General features: G+C 41.0%; 1 protein-coding gene across 2 annotated transcripts in view; it reads right to left on the reverse strand.

Annotated features, from left to right (window-relative positions):
- The window catches only part of GRIA2 (glutamate ionotropic receptor AMPA type subunit 2), a gene marked incomplete at both ends in the record, with an annotated part of 89,069 nt that extends 75,365 nt beyond the window's left edge, over window positions 1–13,704 (reverse strand). For both annotated transcript variants that reach the window (XM_082759531.1, XM_082759530.1), the window contains 2 exons: window positions 13,318–13,458; window positions 13,617–13,704. In XM_082759531.1, coding sequence (XP_082615657.1) covers window positions 13,318–13,458; window positions 13,617–13,704 — 229 coding nt within the window. The remainder of the gene's footprint in view (window positions 1–13,317; window positions 13,459–13,616) is intronic.
- Window positions 13,705–17,721: the final 4,017 nt, after the last annotated feature.

Here is a 17,721-nt window from a genome sequence, read left to right on the forward strand (position 1 = left end):
AGAAACTGGAAATAAAATATACATGTATTGAGAAAGAGAAGAAGATGCTATGGAAAGAGTGAATGGGCACATAGATATAATGCAAGATAAATACAAAGAGAATCTCTCAGTACATAAAAAACGGTGAAAGAGATATAGACAGATGTATGGTTACAGATTATCAGTTAGAGAAGAACAATTTTAAATATAAAGATAAATTTTAAAGCATACACAGTCCATCCTTCCTGCAGTCTAACCAACTCCAACAAGATTTCTCTTGGCTAAGTTCCATTTCAAACAACCCCTAGAATACTACTTCACAAACAAGCAACAGTTCAGTTTCCATCTTGACAATTCCCTGAATCGTTACAGGTTTTTTGTTGTTATTGCTGTTTTACTAACTATAGTTTATTAAAGCCAACTAGTTGGTATATGCCAAACTAACCCTTAAGAGCTAGTAGTATTGCTACCTACACAAATGGCATGATTTTAGTAAGGAGTGTGTGTCTACAGCTGGACAGCAGACCCAGGAGCCCTACTCAGCCCCTCATCTCCTGCCTGCATTATGGGGGGTGCAAAAGCACTGAATGCCCCTTCAAAAACACCCTTCTGCACAGGAAGGAAATCCAGACACGTGAAACAGAAAGAAAGGTAGCACACACTGGTACCCAGTCTGCTTCACAGGATTAGTGTTATGGCCTCTACCTGTCATCAGCCTCAGTAATTGAGTAATATATAACTTATCATTTAATTCAGCCATCTGTGAACCCCCTGTAATGTCTATTTGAATACATCTTCTTAAAAGTCCAAAAGTTTTGCATATATTTGCTTTTTCATATTTACACAGCGAGCTAAAATGGGATGAACTGTTTCCAAATGCATGGAGAAGGCTGGGTCAAATCCTGTGAATCACAGCCTTGCTGAGCTTTTGCAATTCCAAATAACTGTTTCTGGCGTGCAAGGTACCCTGGACCTTTCAGGACTCAGCCTTATATTAGCTGTCAGGGAAATTTACATCAACTGAATAGAGAATTTGAAGGAAAATCTAGTAAACCTATTCCTGAGGGCTGCATAAGATTTTGCCATCACTGTTATTTCATTGCCTGTAAAAAGGTACAGACACACCAGAATAGGGCTGTTATATTTATCTTTGTCTTGATGCACTCGTTTGTTATTCAACAGCATATCACTACAGTTACTCACGCCAATTTGCTGACTTCCAGGTCTAAACTGCTCACTTTTCATGCTATTGATGAATAATCTAGATCTTCACAAGGTTTTTTGGTTTGTTAGCTTTTCTTTGTAGAAACAGGAAGCAAAACTTCACAGTTAATGAAAAATCAGCGTACAATATAGCATATATTAGGTGCCTCTAAAGGGCAATAGGAACGTATTTTCCTTATGCACATCACCCTAAATGGAAAAAGGGAACTTCCATTCTTTGTACTCAGTAATCCATGGAAAAAAAAAAAAAAAAAAAAAAAAAAAAAACACACAGGAGGAAACAACCTGAGTACTTTATTGGTATCACCTGTCTCCTTCATAGCAATGGATTGTGATATGAACACAACATTCCCTACATGAAGATTGCATAGTTTTAAACAAGGTAATGTTATTTTATCTGGTGGCCAAAAGGAAAATGTCATTCCTACAAACAGTTTCACTTCTTATTTCCTGACCATCTTCTCAAGCAAATACTTTGGATGAAACAGAGCACACAGAGTTGATGATCCTTCATAGAAAACATCCTGTCAACAGCATCCTAATCTTTAAATCTAGTGACTATTAGCTTAAGTGTCCATGAATGCAGCTGCCACAGCAGTTAAATGAGAAGAAATCTCTATTGACATAGCCAAAGCTGAATATACATAGAACTCTACAGATTAAATGCCCTACCCTGAATTTAATCTAGAAACAATGCAGCCACCAGAGCCATTGGGAAAACAAGTACCATGTTGGTTGGTCATGGCCAATGAGGATTAAAAGAAAATGTTATTTTTTACTAGATAAAATATTCAGCATTGAATACCAACAGTAATTCCAAAATAGTAATGAAATATTTGAAAAAGCAAACAAAAAAACACACTGCAATCCCTCCTAAGAGTGGTGAAAAGACACTTCTGCTACAATATCAGGATGAAAAACATGGGTCCACCAATACAAGATAAAATGAAAAACTTCCTTCTAAAGAGAAATCTAGAGGTTAGTACAGCCATGAGCAAAAGTGATGTGATTGCATAATTGATTGCTTCTCTTTACAAACATTCAAGATATACTTCCTGCCCTGGCTGCAAATGTATTCCATTAAGTACAGGAAAAAAATCAGCTCTTCTTTCCCACCATCCTTCAAGATCCCAGACTCTTTCACCTCCTACTATACTGCTGGGCTATTCCAACAGAAAGGTGAAAGATATGCACAGTGTGCAGAGTACTATACAATCTGAGAGCTTAAATCCACAATAGTTGAGTAAGTAGCTTCTGGCCATTGATGCCACTTCCTTCATCTCAGAGCTGCAGTCAGTCACCCAAGACAAGGAAGGAACAGCTTTAGTATGAAAGCTTCAGTTTGAAGCTTCTCAACAGCAACTTTCTGTATTTTAGGCTAATTTATTATGTTTTCCATTAGGCGATAGCTGTTGCAGGTTTCACTGCTGGGCACCTAGTTCTCCCCACTCACTGCAGGTAACACAGGTGCTTTCAGCCTCGTTCAGTTCCAAGACTCACATTAAGCTCCTGGTTTGTACACGTGACAGTGTTATGCACCACTGCTACCAAGTCACTTTGTGGACTTGTATCAGCCTACTTTATGGAAGAGAAATGAAGACATGTCACCAGAGTTAGGAAGGACCCGCAGCAACCAAGGGCTACAGAACACAGAATTCCCAGAAATGCTATAAGCAACCTGACCTGCAATGTGCACACCTAACCACTGGCTTACAAGCCTAGAATGATGCGCAGGACAGACGTGAACTGCATGAACTCCTCTTTCTGAAAACTCCCACAGTACAGCAGCAGTGAGATACGCCTCTCCCCTTCTGTCAAGCTATAGTCTCTTCTTTGGTTTGTCAGGCTCACCTAGGGAGCTGCTTTGGAACAAGGTGAGGTCTTTTGAGCTGTAATAAAGAAAGTGTTCATAAAAAAAAAATAATCAAAAAGACATTTTATACCCACCACTATCGTCATTATATCCCCACCTGATCTGTATTTTACATAAAATCAGTCCTTGAGCAAAGAGTTCTTAAACTGGAAACTGGAAAGCAGAGGACAATTCTAATGAGATGGAGGAGGGTTCCCGAACGTTGCATTTTTGGTATACTTAGCTGGCTGGCAAGGACAAAATAAAGAAAAGGAAGACTAAGGAAGGAACAGGGAAGGAGGAAGAAAAAAGAATTAGACCAAAATCAAAGACATTTAAATTGCAGTGCACAGAACAAAGCACACAGTTGGTAAGCAGCCTACATGGCTAGGTTAACCATGTTCCTACTAATACTGCTAGCTTCCTCAGAAAGCTTCAAGTGACATTTAGGAAATAAGACATTTGATTTTAAAGGCACTTTTTTTTTTTTTTTTCCTATGGAGCCATTGTGTCAAAATTAAATAGTTAGCACAAATACTTTCACAGTCTTTTTAACAGCCCAGTAGTAGCAATGCTTGTTTTGGTGAACTGCTTGAGGCACTATGAGAACAAGAAAAAAAATTTGAGCATTAGGTCTGCGCTGTTGAAATATTTCACCTATATGAAGAGAGAAACAAAACAAGTGGGGTTTTTTTGTTTGTTTGTTTGTTTTTGTTTTCGCCTAATACATCTGGATTTTAAGGCAGTTGAGATGCACTTTGGAAAGTGGCTTGTAAATGATGCAACATACACATAGAAGTCACGTATCAATGAAATACAGTCTACGAAATTGTCAAAGTTTCTAAAAGTTGTTTGGGTCTCTACAGACATACTTTTTTCTCACAAGACTGATGAGATGGTTCATATTACTAAGCATATATACTGAGTGCTATTTTGGACACTGACGGATCTGAGGCATGCCTGTAGCTTGCCAGATGTAGGACTTAGAGGGGACAATTCTAGAGCATGAGGTCACCCAGGATAGACCAAGCATCACAAACTGGGTCTTAACATGTGTTAATTGCAAGTGAATTCAAACTGTCTCCACCAGAAATTGAGGAATATATTCTTTTTATCATATTGAAACAGATGTAAAGAGATAAGCTCAAACAAACATTAAGTGCTCCACTTGCTAAAAAGGCAGTATTTGAAGCTCGTTTACTTCTATAAGCTTGCTTACTTCTACAGTGGAAGTTCATTGCTGAGTTCTATGAAGTCAAGCCAAAACTCATTCTCCTACAACTAAAAAAGCAGATTAAAAATGCAAATTTATGCAAATATATTACCAAAGAATAACATCTATGATCAAATCCAATCAAAAACAAACAAAAAAATAGCAAACATGTTTTTCCTCTTTACCTGCACAAGCAGAGACCAAATCTTAGCCTTTTAACTAACAGTACCATTTGCAAATTTATAATAAATTTAGATGGACTAATAACTTTTCTATTTTCCATAATGAATCTTGCACTACTTTAAAACAAACAGACAACAAAACCCACGTACAACAGGGCCATATATGAGCACGTACCATAAAGTTTGAAAAACATTCTGCATACCCAATTGATGCTGAAATATTTCAGTACATTTCTGGAAGTGCTTAATCCCTCCCCTCTTTCCATAAGTCATCTTTCACCCTTATACATCATATGAATTTGGATTTGGTTTTGCTCCTACCATCAGCAGAAGCTTGACCATTTACATGACCATTTATATGAGAAAAATAGTGGCCTCATCACTCTGGATTCCTAAACTATTGGTAAGGCTTGCTGAACTAATCTAATTATTCTGCAAAAGGACTGAATGACTTTTCAGACAGACTTTCCAGAATTGCACCAAGATTCAGTCTCACCAAATGAAAGCACCTGAAAACCTGGCAGATGTAAGGCTGTGAGTGCAATTATAAATTTATACTGCAATTTATTATGTACGGTGACTTACTTCTCATTTATTTCCTGAGCCTTCAAATCTATCTAGTCTTTAAATATAACAATTTTATAACCATGACCAATATTTCCTGGTGTTTATTCAAAATGGCTTCAAAAGTTTTAAGCTATGTATAAATCTGGCCAATCAACATTTGTTGATTGAGTGATTATTTAAACTGATAAAGTTTCCCTAATGGTTTTATTTTCCTCTGTGCTTGATCATAACAACAATAGAGAGAAGGAAATTGTCTTCTGTTCTCAAAACCCAGAAGTTACTTCTCCCCCTTCCAGCATCAGGACAAAAGTAAGATGTTATATTTTCCCCACACACACCCCAAAAAAATAATAGAGTCAGGAAAAAGGACAAAGTGACAGAGAAGAAGATGGACGTCAAAATAAAAGTGGCCCAGGACTCAGGGTATTCAACAAAGATGTAAAAGGCAAAGGGTTAAATTCAGATCTTCTGCCTGACACAGGCAGGTATGAAGGAAAAGGGTTAAATCCTGGATGATTCTCCTAACCACTCACTGTAGCTCTGGTGTGGATCAATCCAGCTTTTGCTACAAGTAACACTGCTGTAGCTTATGTAAGTATCAGCCAGGTATACACTAGCCATGCAAATTGTTTACCCGGCTTTTCAAGTATTACAGCTGGAGTGAACTCCCTGGTGTCACCATGCCCACACAAGGCACAATCACACGGGTTCCCACATCTGTGCCAAGAACCCCTCTGAGGCTGTACTATTACACTGTTTTGGAATTTGTTACAGTCATATGAGGGAAAAACAAAAGCAAACAAAACAAAACAACAACAAAAAAAAAATCAGCATTTTGGGTTGGAAGACATTTTGTCAGAAACTGACAACTAGTACCTGTGAGGAACATTCTCAGCAAGAAGACCCGCAGCATCCCAAATTTCTAAGATTTATGGTAATATCAAAAAAAATACTCCAACTTGCTCAGAGCCACACAGTCTGTTTTATTAGCATATTTTTGTAGACATTCTGAGATAGTTCACACATACACAAGGGAATGTAAGACATTCAACTATTTTAGATCCACACTACATGGGATTGTAAACCACGTTAGCCTCTTTGTGTTATGGATGTAAACCAGAGTCCTATAACTACCAATTTCTGCCATTCATAAGAGGCAGAAAACAAGAAAAATAATGTAAAAAAAAAAAATCCTTTCATCATGCTGCAGAGCAATTGCAAAGCCATTCTGTTGAGCTCTCTGGCACGGTTGCTGACATGACCTCTGAAAGCAGTCTTCTCAGTAAGAATGACAAGAAAATCTCCACATTACCTATTGGGTTGCTGTTTCAATTACCTATCACACTGAGCGCTTTGTTATTCTGTTACTTGCAGTTTTCAAAGTGTGTAAAAGAAAATCAGTTCACAGTATATGCAATAAGCTGAGGCCTCTTTTCCACCCCAAATGGTGTTTTTGCACCTGTAAAGGAACACACTCACACTGAGAACAAATTACAGCGGTATGACAGCCTTAACCACAGCAGCCTGAAACAATGCAGCATCAAACCAAATGTAACATTAAGTACCTGAAGTCAAGATTAAGCTGAATAGGTGGGATAGCACAGCAAGCATGTGCTCATGTATCTGGTTTGAAGATTCTACACAACCAGCCACTGCCCCTTATTGAGCTTTGAAACTCTTGTACCAGTTGTGTGAGGATGCGTTGATTGAGTCAGGGCCAAGATGAACATTTTACACAATTTTGTCCTGCTCTCATTCATCAAAAAAATCATTCCCCAAAAAAAGGTGTCCATTCTAAATCACAAATGGCAAAGTACTCAGTTTCTTTTTCAGCAATGAAAAGCGCAAACCCATTTACCTTCTGCAGTTAAGTAATGAAAATACTATTTTGATGTGCAATAAAGCCGAGCAAGTCATTCAAGGACTAGCTCAAGTGATTGGTAATTCAGTTACACATCCAGCACCCCAAGCACACAAAGCAATCACACGCCGATTTAAGCTAATGAATACAGACCTGAATATCCTTCCCTGATATCAAATAAAAGAGTAGATTAGAGTTGAAATAAAGCACTTCTTGTGCCTGATTCTGTTGCCTTCAGTTGAACTGCATATAACATTTAAGGCCTCAAAAAGGCTCTATTGATTTCTCTAAGGTCAGGTTTGGAAAAACGTGTGGGGAGACAGCAGCAACTGAAGCTGAACCCTACCTCAATGCAGAACAGTAAGCAACTTTCTTGTAAATTTTTGAAATGTCTCATGAAATAACTAGCAATAGCTAAACACATTAAGTATGTGTAAATGAAATCAGATTCAGAACAAAAATGTTAATTCCATATTCATCTCCCAACTGGAAACTTTTGGGGGAGAGGAAAAAAAAAGTAATCTTTCCATAAACTGCCTTATTTGAGAATGTTTCTAAAGACAATGAAAAAAATAAAAAATTATTATTTTTTTTTTTAAATCAACTGCACAGAATTAAAGACATCTATACCACCCAGTAATTCCATTAAAAATTAACAGTTCTTGAGTGCAGATATTGATTTTAGGAGATACAACATGAATTTGCTCAACACCTGCTTATTTAAAGTCTGCTTTTACTTCTTGTTTAGCTGTTTTAAAATAAGCATTCACTGTGTTAGTCTGATGCTTTTTCTTGCTCCTTCTTGTTTATCCATAAAGAATTCAATATTGGAAGACCTTAGTTAACTAAATCAAAGCCCTTTTTCAGTTTTAGCAAGGTTACATCTAATATGTACCTGCAGTCAAGGCAGATTTTTCTGTAAACTTAAAGGAAAATGTTAATGTTTCAATACAAAATAACAAAGCTATACAAGCCTACATATTTCTTATAAAAACCCACAGATTTTATCCTGTACCTCTTCAGAAATCTGTAGTACAGAAGAAATTAATCTGCAGTCTTCTAAAAGCAGATGCCAGTGTGTTCATGTTCTCATAAATGCAATGAACAGTTACAAGAACACAGAAAAATCCTGGTCATTTCAGAAATGAATGCTCCAGTTAATTGTTATATGAGAAACTCATTTAAATATAGGTAAATACATAGTCTGATGTATACAACTGAAAAGATTACAAATTCGGGTATTTATAATAACAACCTTTAAAATAACAGCTTTTCAATGTTGTTTTCAGCCTGACCTGACATTCCTTGGCTTCGGTTGTAGGTTGGTTCCAGAATATAGGCATGACCCTTCAACATAAAATATTAGTAATTCATGCACTCAATTCACTTACAGGGGTGAGAACGCTGACTTGAAATGATAAATTATCTTACTAGTGAGAGCTCTGAGATAATCCTCTTCAGAAAATGGATTGTAGGGTTTAACCAATGTCCAGCTTTTTCTTTATGTGACATCCAAAGTGAATTGTTTTTCATTATATATATAAAATTACACATGAATTTACAGTTATGCATACACGTATATACAGACATACATATATGCACACATGCATTTATATTTACTGTGGGTTATTTATTCCTTTTAGTCTCCTAAAAATTAGTACAACCAACACTTATTAGAGAATTATTAATTTTAAATGACCTTTTGCTATAACTTTTTTTTTTGAAGGAACAGTCATAGAATAGCTTTGCCTGTTCAATGTATTTTCAAAATAACACGTTACTTTTTTTTTTTTTTTTTTTTTTTTTTTTTTTAAATATATGCTTCCCCAGTAATGGCCAGCTATTCAAAAAGAATGGTATCTGTTTAATGTCAACAATATTAATCTCAACAATATTTGAGGTATAAAAAGCCTGATAAAAGAAATAAAGAAATCAGCAGTATCAATACTCCTTGATGCATTGGCCCTTGGTTTAGTATGTGTAACAAACACTGGATAGTACAGAAGTCCTATGCATGGCCAAGACTTAAATACATCCCCAGCTATGTGCACAATCAATAGTCCTGTTGAAGTCAGTGTAAATTAAAGCTTTTATTAGCATAAATGAAGAAAACTTCATACATTTTCATATATTAAAGATAAATAAAAGCTTATGTAAACATATGCATATATTGAAAAGGCTGACTGACATACTGGTTGATTTAAGAGTTTGACCGGAATATTTAAGGCTTGACTGAGATGCTACTCACAAACTGCTATTAAAAGGTTTAATGTTTTTAAAAGGTTCAAGGTTTATAAAGAATATAAATCTATAGTATGTCCAAAACTGCATGGTAAATTTTTATTTCAGATATATGGACAACATTAATGCAAGAATCACGTAATAAAAATCTGAAAAGTCAAGTAGCCAAGCCAAAGCTGTCACAATTGTATCTGCCCACATTTTGGACCACATCTGTGTGAAAATTCTCTGCAAGCCAGGAGCAAAGAGGCACAGCAGGGACAGCAATGGCAGACAATAAATGCCTCAGGTTTCTTTAGGTATAACTCTCAGGAGAAGAGGAACGTTTAAGACTTGCTACAGAGCTTGATTTCAAGGGGAGAGATGTTCTGAGAGCAGCAAAAGCAAAAGAGTTCCTATTTTAGGCTACAACCTGCGTAAAACGTATCATTTTATTAAGAAAACACATTTCATCTTGTCCATTTTAATTACAGGGGAGTACAGAAACTATTTCATGAGTGCTCACTGAGCCTGAGAAATGTTTTATCATGAAAAAGAAATGGGAAGGACCAGGAATATAATTGAACTGAAACATAAGTATTTATTAAAATCCTTCTTTTACTTCAAAATTATTTTCATCATAAAATATGTTCATGCAAAGTCCATAGTAATTTTAATTCAAATAAACACACCTATATTTGTCCCATCACTACCACTACAGGATATGATTTTTGAATTAATTTTTAATTATTTTGCTAGGAGTATACTGCATGCTGTTCCTTTAAGGATGCCATCTACAGCTTTATATTCCAAAATGGCTGGGAAAACCTTTATCGTGACTCACAAGTTGCAACATGCTAGATATTCATAGGTTTTCAAAGCTGCTGGTTGTAGATATAATGAAAGGATCTAAGGTTTATGCATGAATCAGCATCCCCTTGTCATAATGTCATGGTGCAGTGATCCCTGCAGAGCTGTAAGACTTGATTTAAGACAGAAAAGCTCAACACTGGCTCTTGAGCCAGCAGAATTAAACATCTAAGATCATTCATATATTACATCTGCACTGAAACTACTATGTGAAAAACTTGTTAGAGTTATGGAGGTTTTATAGCACTCCATAGGAAATCTCTCTTTAGGACTCCAGTATCCTTTCAGTGTAAAGATATATGAGTACATGACACAACTATCTCTCGTCTGGTTGGTGGACTTAAGAGGAAAGGATTTCATCTTCACTACATTCTTTTATTCTTTTGACAGAATTAAGAATTAAAAAAAAAAAAAAAATCCAATGCTACTTATGGTCAGCACTTTTCCAGTTAGACTAGACTCAATTACACTTTGCTGAAGGACAATATAGTCCAATTTCTGGATACCTTCCAATTCCACCCTGTGAATTAACTGCAGCGCTTGCTGTACCTTTGCCCCAGCCTTTAAAGGCCAAGGAGGCTCTGTTACAGTGATCTACTTTGTTAACATGTGCCTTTACATGTGCCTACATTGTAATCCTCTGAATCATCAAGAACTCAGAAAGAGGGCCAAGTCTAGCCCATTTCTCTTAAAGGATGCAATTAGAGCAGTGAACATTTCTCTTAGTTGTGCCATTGGGCTGCAGAAAGCACCATCCCTCCATCAAAACCATGAAGCCTCCTAGTGGCTCCACTCTGCGAGGTGGCAAACTGCTATTAGATTCCAACAGCTACTCCTGATGACCTGTCAGCACAGCTTCACCCAGGACTTGCGACAGCACAACAGCCTAAAGTGACTGTTTGTTACAGATATGCTGGGTGAGGAAAGGCAACCTATGCACTATAGCACTATGAAACAGGGAATCCACCCCTACTCTGCTGTACCTGACTGCTGGTACCTTTAAGTGACTGAGCAGCCTTACACCAATTCAAAACCTTCAGTGGTACATAAGCACAGCTGCCCTCCCTTCTGCAAGTTTAGGAACCTAATTTTAAAATAGTACCAGTAATAAGACTTGTTCATTAAAAGACCCCTCGCTCCATGAATAACCTCAGAGTATGTGCAGACAGTAAGGGTGAAGTTTCCTTGAGATAGTCCTACACCTTCTTTCTTCTTCGTCATCTGTTTTTTGAAGTGGCAGGAACCGCATGCCCCAGCTTTCCTGTCAGGATGGAAGCTCATCCTGCCAAGAGCCGTGCTGGCCTCCTGCAGGCCTGCTGCCCCATGAGTACGCCACAACAGAAGTGTTCCGCTTGGTGATTTTACAAAATTTGGTTGTTGTTCGTAAAGCAGAAAGAGGTCTTTACGTCTTTACTGCTGTTACGGTTTAAGCCTGTTACTGCTCAAGGGAACTCTTGGTGGAGTGAAATACCTGGACAAGCATTGAAGCTTTTTCAGCTCCATGTTACACCACATTTCTGTGACCTTCTTTCACATTGCTTAACTGTTGGTTGTGCTGGTTTTGGACACAGGTTTTTCATGCACTACTCTGAAATAACCACCTGCAGATTTTTCAATATTTCCAATAAAAATGAATCAAAAAGAAGAAAAAAAGAGGATGAAGAAAATGGATCCTCCTTAACCAGCTGCACACACAGGCCTCTGCAAATTTACCAATTGCTGAATTTTGCTTCTTGTCTTCAGACTTCCTTTTCCTCCGGCCACACCTTTCTTGGAAGGTAATCAAGGAAATACTCGACATATTTTTAGCATATAGTTCACTAGTTAATTAAAACCAACTGACAAGATAACTTCACTAAACCACCAGTAGCAACTAAGGTGACTAAAAAGCGAGTACCAGTTTATGTCTTAATTTGGTGCTCTCAGAACAGCTTGAAAATGTAAGCCTTGGACAACATTCAAAGGGAAACCCAAAACGTGGGCAGAAGACTCCCTTCTGCTGGAAGTACATCGCTGCAGACTACAGCCTACATGGGTCACCTGCATATTGCAAGAATTCTGCACGCACATATACACACGTGCAAAACTTGCCGGGGCTAGAGGAAAATGCAATTGCTTAACCTTCTCAAAGACACAGTCTTTGACACATATATGACACAGACATGTCAAGAAATACTCATCTCTAGTACCAGTGGAAAAACACACTCTGTTTTAAACAAACCATTTTCAGGATTTTGCTCACCACAGAGAATTGAGAAGCACAGACCATCACATTTTTGCAGAAAGCCATGCAGACCACTACACAATACCCTACTTCACCGACAGACCTGGTAACGCATACTGCAGATTCAACCATGTGTCGTTCTGGTTGCTGGAAACCCTCATTAGCTGGGGATGGAAGCGCTCCCCAGCAGCTTGTGGGAATTAGCAGAGCAGCCCCAATGAGGCTGGTACAATGCTCCGACCTTTTCCGACTTGAGCCTTTCATGAGCTTTCAGCAACACGTATAAGGATGAGGAAAGTAACAAGGAGCATATTACCTTCTTTATCCCTCTGCTGCGTGCTACCCCCCATCCATGCAGCTGAAAGCTCCTTAGGTTGCCCTCTTGCACCACCTACCCCAGAGCCTGTGCCGAGACACCCCTCTTCAACACCGCCTCGCCTATCGTAACGTGGCTGAATTTGGGGGGGGGCAAAAGTAGGGGAAAAAAAAAAAAAAAAAAAAAAAGGTTGCCGGCAGGGGAAAATTGCTCTCGCTGTTAAGTAGCAGCCGGATTCAGCACCCCTCGTGAGGGACGCGGGGACGGGTAGGGGCTAGCAGGGAAGAGGAGCAGAGGGACCGCGCCGCTGGGGGGAGCCGGTTCGCGATGGAAACGGGGGCACGGGGGAGGGCGGCGGGGACCCCCGGCCGCTCCGGGAGCCGCTCGCGGCTCTGCCCGCTGCCGGCAGCCCCCGGCCGGGCCGAGGCAGAGCCAGAGCCAGAGGCGGAGCCGGGGTGCGGCCCCGCCGCCCGCCCACGCTGCCCGCCGCCGAGGGGGCTCCGGGGGGCTCGGCGGGGGGCTGCGGCCCCGGAGCCCCGGCGCGGCGCCATGGAGAGAGCGGCGCCGAGGAAAATGGCTGACGGCGCACCGCGGCTGCCCGGCGGGATGCGGGTCCGCCCGGCACGGCAGCCCCGGCTCGGCTCGGCTCGGCTCGGAGGGAGGGCGAGCAGCCGGGCGGGGGCGGCGGGAACCATTTTAAGGCTCCTGCCTCCCTCCTTCCCATCCTCCCTCCCTCCTTCTTTCCTTCCTTCCATCCCCCGGGGCTCCCGCACCTGCCCGGCGGCTGCCCCTCGCCCCCCGCTACTCACAGGCGTTGGTGACGGCGAAGCTGTTGGCGACCTCCAGGTTGTCGATGTGCGGCGTGAGCCTGAACTCCGAGGTGGAAAACTGAACCATGCCTACCCGAAACGCACTGTACTCCTGGTCGGCGCCCCTCGGGAACAGCCCCCCTGCAGGGAAACACACGCACACACGCCTCGGTCAGCCCGGCCGGGCAAGGGCAGCGCCGGCACCGCCACCCCCGCGGGGCTGCCCCCGAGCCGGGGGCCGGGGGGCGGCGAGGGGCCGGAGCGGGGCACGGCCGGCAGGAGGAGAGCCGGGCACCTACCGATCTGGATGCTGTTAGAATCCACCCCCCAGATCAGTCCCCAAACCACAGGCGCCAGGAAGACAGAAATATGCATAATCTTTTGCATTTCCAGGAAAAGTAGAGCATCCACGAAGCCACGGAAAAAGCCCTTTGCTTCCTTCTCTCCCTCTATCCTTCCTCCTCCTCGGAGCGCGCTCCTCCTGGGTGCGCAGCCGAGCTCCGAGGCGGGGAGCCAGCCCCGGGGGCAGGAGCGGGATGAAGCCGGTGCCCGAGCAGCCGCCGCCGCTCCGCTGCTGGTCCCGGCTCCGGAAATAAGGCGGGGGGGGGGGGGGGGGCGGTGGTGGTGGGGAGTGGGGGGAGCGCGCCCGGACCGGCCCTGCCCTCGCTCGCGCGCGCGCCGGCGCGAGGAGGGAGCCCCGCGGGAGCGCGCGCGCGCGGGCACGCTCCTCCTCGCCTCCGCGCTCCCGCGCCGGCAGAATTCAGCACCGCGGACAGCGCCGGGAGGGGAGCGGGGAGAAGGAGGAGGAGGAGGAGGAAGAGGAGGAGGAGGAGGAGCGGGGGCGCCGCGACCCGTCCCGATCCGGCCGCGGGAGGAGAAAATTCTATATATTTAACCCCGAATCCTGCTTTTTATTCGTGGGGGTGCTTTGTTCCTTCGCGCGCGTGTCGCTGGGCTTCACCGCGACGCGGCCGCCCCCCAGGTGCAGCACATTGCTCCGGCTGCTGGGCCCGGATAGAAAAGTTCGGAGGTGCGAGGCTGCCCGGGTGACCCGTGAGTCCTGTATCAAGGGGGTTTGCTTCTCAGGATGGGTCCCAGCGATGTTGGCTGGGCGCAGTACTTACTGCAAGCTAAATTTAGCCTTGTGCAGCCTGGCACACAGTCTGTGCCAGCACGCGCTGCACACACACGGACACACACGGACATACGGACACACACGGACACACGGACACACGCATCCTGGAGAAGGACAAGCATGCTGACAATACTGTGGCTGTGGCATTAGATTTGCTATTAACCGACTATTTGCTGGAATATTTTTCAAAAAATGAATTTAGTGACAGAGGAGGAATATTCACATAGGAAAGAATGCTGATCCTGTATTGCATTTCCATTATTATTATTACTTTATTACTATTATTACTATTATTATTACTATTATTACTATTATTACTATTATTACTAAATTGTCCTTTCTAGAGACAAAGCAAGGTCTCAAAGCTCCACACACTCAGATACCAATATAAGTATATAACCTCAGTACATGGGAAGTATGCAGTTTGAGGCTTTTTACCCATCACCAATTCATGACAAGCCTAGTTTCACTCGAGCCATTTCACCCATAAATTCCACACTAGTTTCTGTCTCTTCTCGTGCCATCACCTCTCTCTCACCACGGAATGAGATGAGCCTGAAAAAGAAAAGGAGGGAGAGCAGGAACGTGATGAGAGTGCAGACATTGTCACCTTGTTGGGGTGGCTGCAGCCCCAGACCAGCCCTCCCCATAGCCATCTTCTGTGCTCCATGATGCAACCTGCCACTGAGTCCTGTGAAAAGAGCAAACAGTACCACTGTGATGGCTGAAAGATTAAGATATTGGCAGAAAGCTTGCATTTAGGTCATCCTCACAGTGCATCAGGCAATGAAACATATAGGTATTTACTTCTAATAGGTGCTTTAGTGTGATATTGCCAATCTCCTTGAACAGGAGCACAGATACATCAGAAACTCGGGCCTTTTTCACCCAAGTCTAAGTAAGGAAGAGTCCCCTTATACATATCAAATGAGGTTAAAATGCAACAAAGATCTCGGCTGGAAAATTGTATTTTAATATTTTATTATAAATGGAAAAAAAAAAAAAACTGCCAATGTACATTACAGATGCATAATGAACTTAAATATACATATTTTTTAAATCTACAATCATGCCCACAAATAATTGAAATCTAGAACCCCCCACTCTTTGACCTAATTGTCTTTACAGGTATGGAAAGGATTTAAATCTCTAAGCTGGGTTTTGTTTTGTTGTGTCATAGAGAACAGTGCTATTCCACATGCATATCAAGACCTCCTTCAGAAACAGCAAGAATAATTCATGGTGATGCATGTTTTGTCTGGTTAGATGGTGAAATTGGATTTTATTATTTGCAGTAGACTGTGAATAAATGCTTGACTGAGTTTGGATCCCACTGCAGTAGGCACTACTCAGCAGCACACTCACCTGAGCCAGTATACAGGTGAAGGCCTCGAACCCACTTTCTGTTTTGTCAGCATCCTTGATGCACCCTTCAAACCTAAGATCTACACAACATAGCATAGCAGTTAGGTAAAATAAAGATGATCTGGATAAGAAGCTACTTGCCAATTACAAGTGTTTTTTTTGCACAGCTTATCTGTGATGAGTTAATACCTTCCATGGCAGTCACAGCTGATACCACTCCGGGCATTGATTTTCTAATGCGTATTTTTCCATTAAAGAATTGTGTGTATATATGTATACATCATGCATAATGTGCATGTGTCCGTGTATGTGCATGTGATATTCCAGATTTGCATCATCATGTTAGAACATGCAGAAAAAAATGTCAAGTTGGTAGTCACGTGGCCATATTCTACTGTTGGTGTGCCAGCAAAAACATAGAAGACTTCAACTGAGATGAGTAACTACAAAAGGACAGCACGGGTTAGTGAATCAGCAAGAAAACAGTTTAATCAGGATTTAATAACAAGGAAAAATGCCGATAATAAAATAAGGCTTTCTTCAGTGCTCCATGTTTTATAACAGTCCTGTGCTAATCAAAAAGATGCAAGCAGGCAATGAAGAAAAAAGAAATTTATAGGTGATAATAATTTATGACCATGTACTAAGAATAGACATACTCATTAACATTGTGCATAAAAAAAATTAGACCACATTACTGAGAATCACATTCAAAACTTTTTTTTTTTTTTTTTTTAACAAGAAAAGGAAAAGGATCTAGCAAGAGGTAATTAAGGATTGGAATATTAAAAACATTATATTTTCATATGCATTCTTCTCAATCCACTATAAAAGCTCATATGAAAATGCATTAGTTCAGAATCTGAACAAAGCATCAACAGGGGAACTGTTAATAATAAGCATCAATCACTTGTTGAAAAGAACATAGCAGTGCAATAGCAATGAAAACAAAGACAGATGACAGAAGGCCAGATATCCAATAATAAGATGTCAACCTCCTAAAAAGGCTAAGTGCCTAATCCTGATTTCATGGAAGTCGAGGAGAGATTTGTTACCTATTACAAAGAGTGCAGGATCTGATCATGGCTATATTTGATCTAGTAGATTCCAGTCGACAATAGTCTGAACCCAAGGTAGAAGCCAGCGAGGTAGCTAAAAGGGCTAATATATGTGCTAATCTGAATTAAATAGGAGTTTATCAGGAGCATTTCCTCAGCAATTCATCCTGGCACAATCCTGGCTGAGACAGTGGCTGCAGTTCAAGCAAATGTTCATATGTTTCAGCAGGTGCTCAGGAGACATGGACTGGAAAAGAACTGAAGAATGAGGAATTTTTGCCTCACACTCAGAAACAGAGTTGCTCCGTATGCTTATCAGTCAGGAATGACTTGGTGCTGTGGGGTATATACTTTAGGAAAGAAACTTGAATAATATAGAGAAATTAAAGAGACTGTAGTAGACTGCAGTAAAAAAAATCCAGTATTTGAATGTTGATACTAATCATATTTGTATTAGAAATAAAATTTACATTTTGTTTTGCTGTTTTATCGGTGCTCAATTAACCATCACAACTGCATGCTGAGGGGTTTAGTGAGTTCCTCAGTACTACAATATACTCACTGAAAATCTGTTTCTTTTCCAAAAGTCCTTGTTGAAAAAGTTAAATTATGACAAGACTCTTGGCTAGAGCTCAGACTAAATGGCTATGGTGAACCCATCTGGCCTTACCTGCTATCAATATTTTTATGCCTGGGATAATTTTCATAGTAAAAAATATTTATTACAAAAATCTTTAAATATATTATTTTTGTAGATGCAAAAACACTGCACCAACGTGTGAATCCTTTCCTATTGCTGGTCATGAAATTCTTCCCTACCAAAAAAAAAAAAAAGTCTTTGGATTT

This window comes from Aythya marila (assembly GCF_965140915.1).
Source record: "Aythya marila genome assembly, chromosome: 4".
In the NCBI taxonomy this organism is placed as follows: domain Eukaryota; kingdom Metazoa; phylum Chordata; class Aves; order Anseriformes; family Anatidae; genus Aythya; species Aythya marila.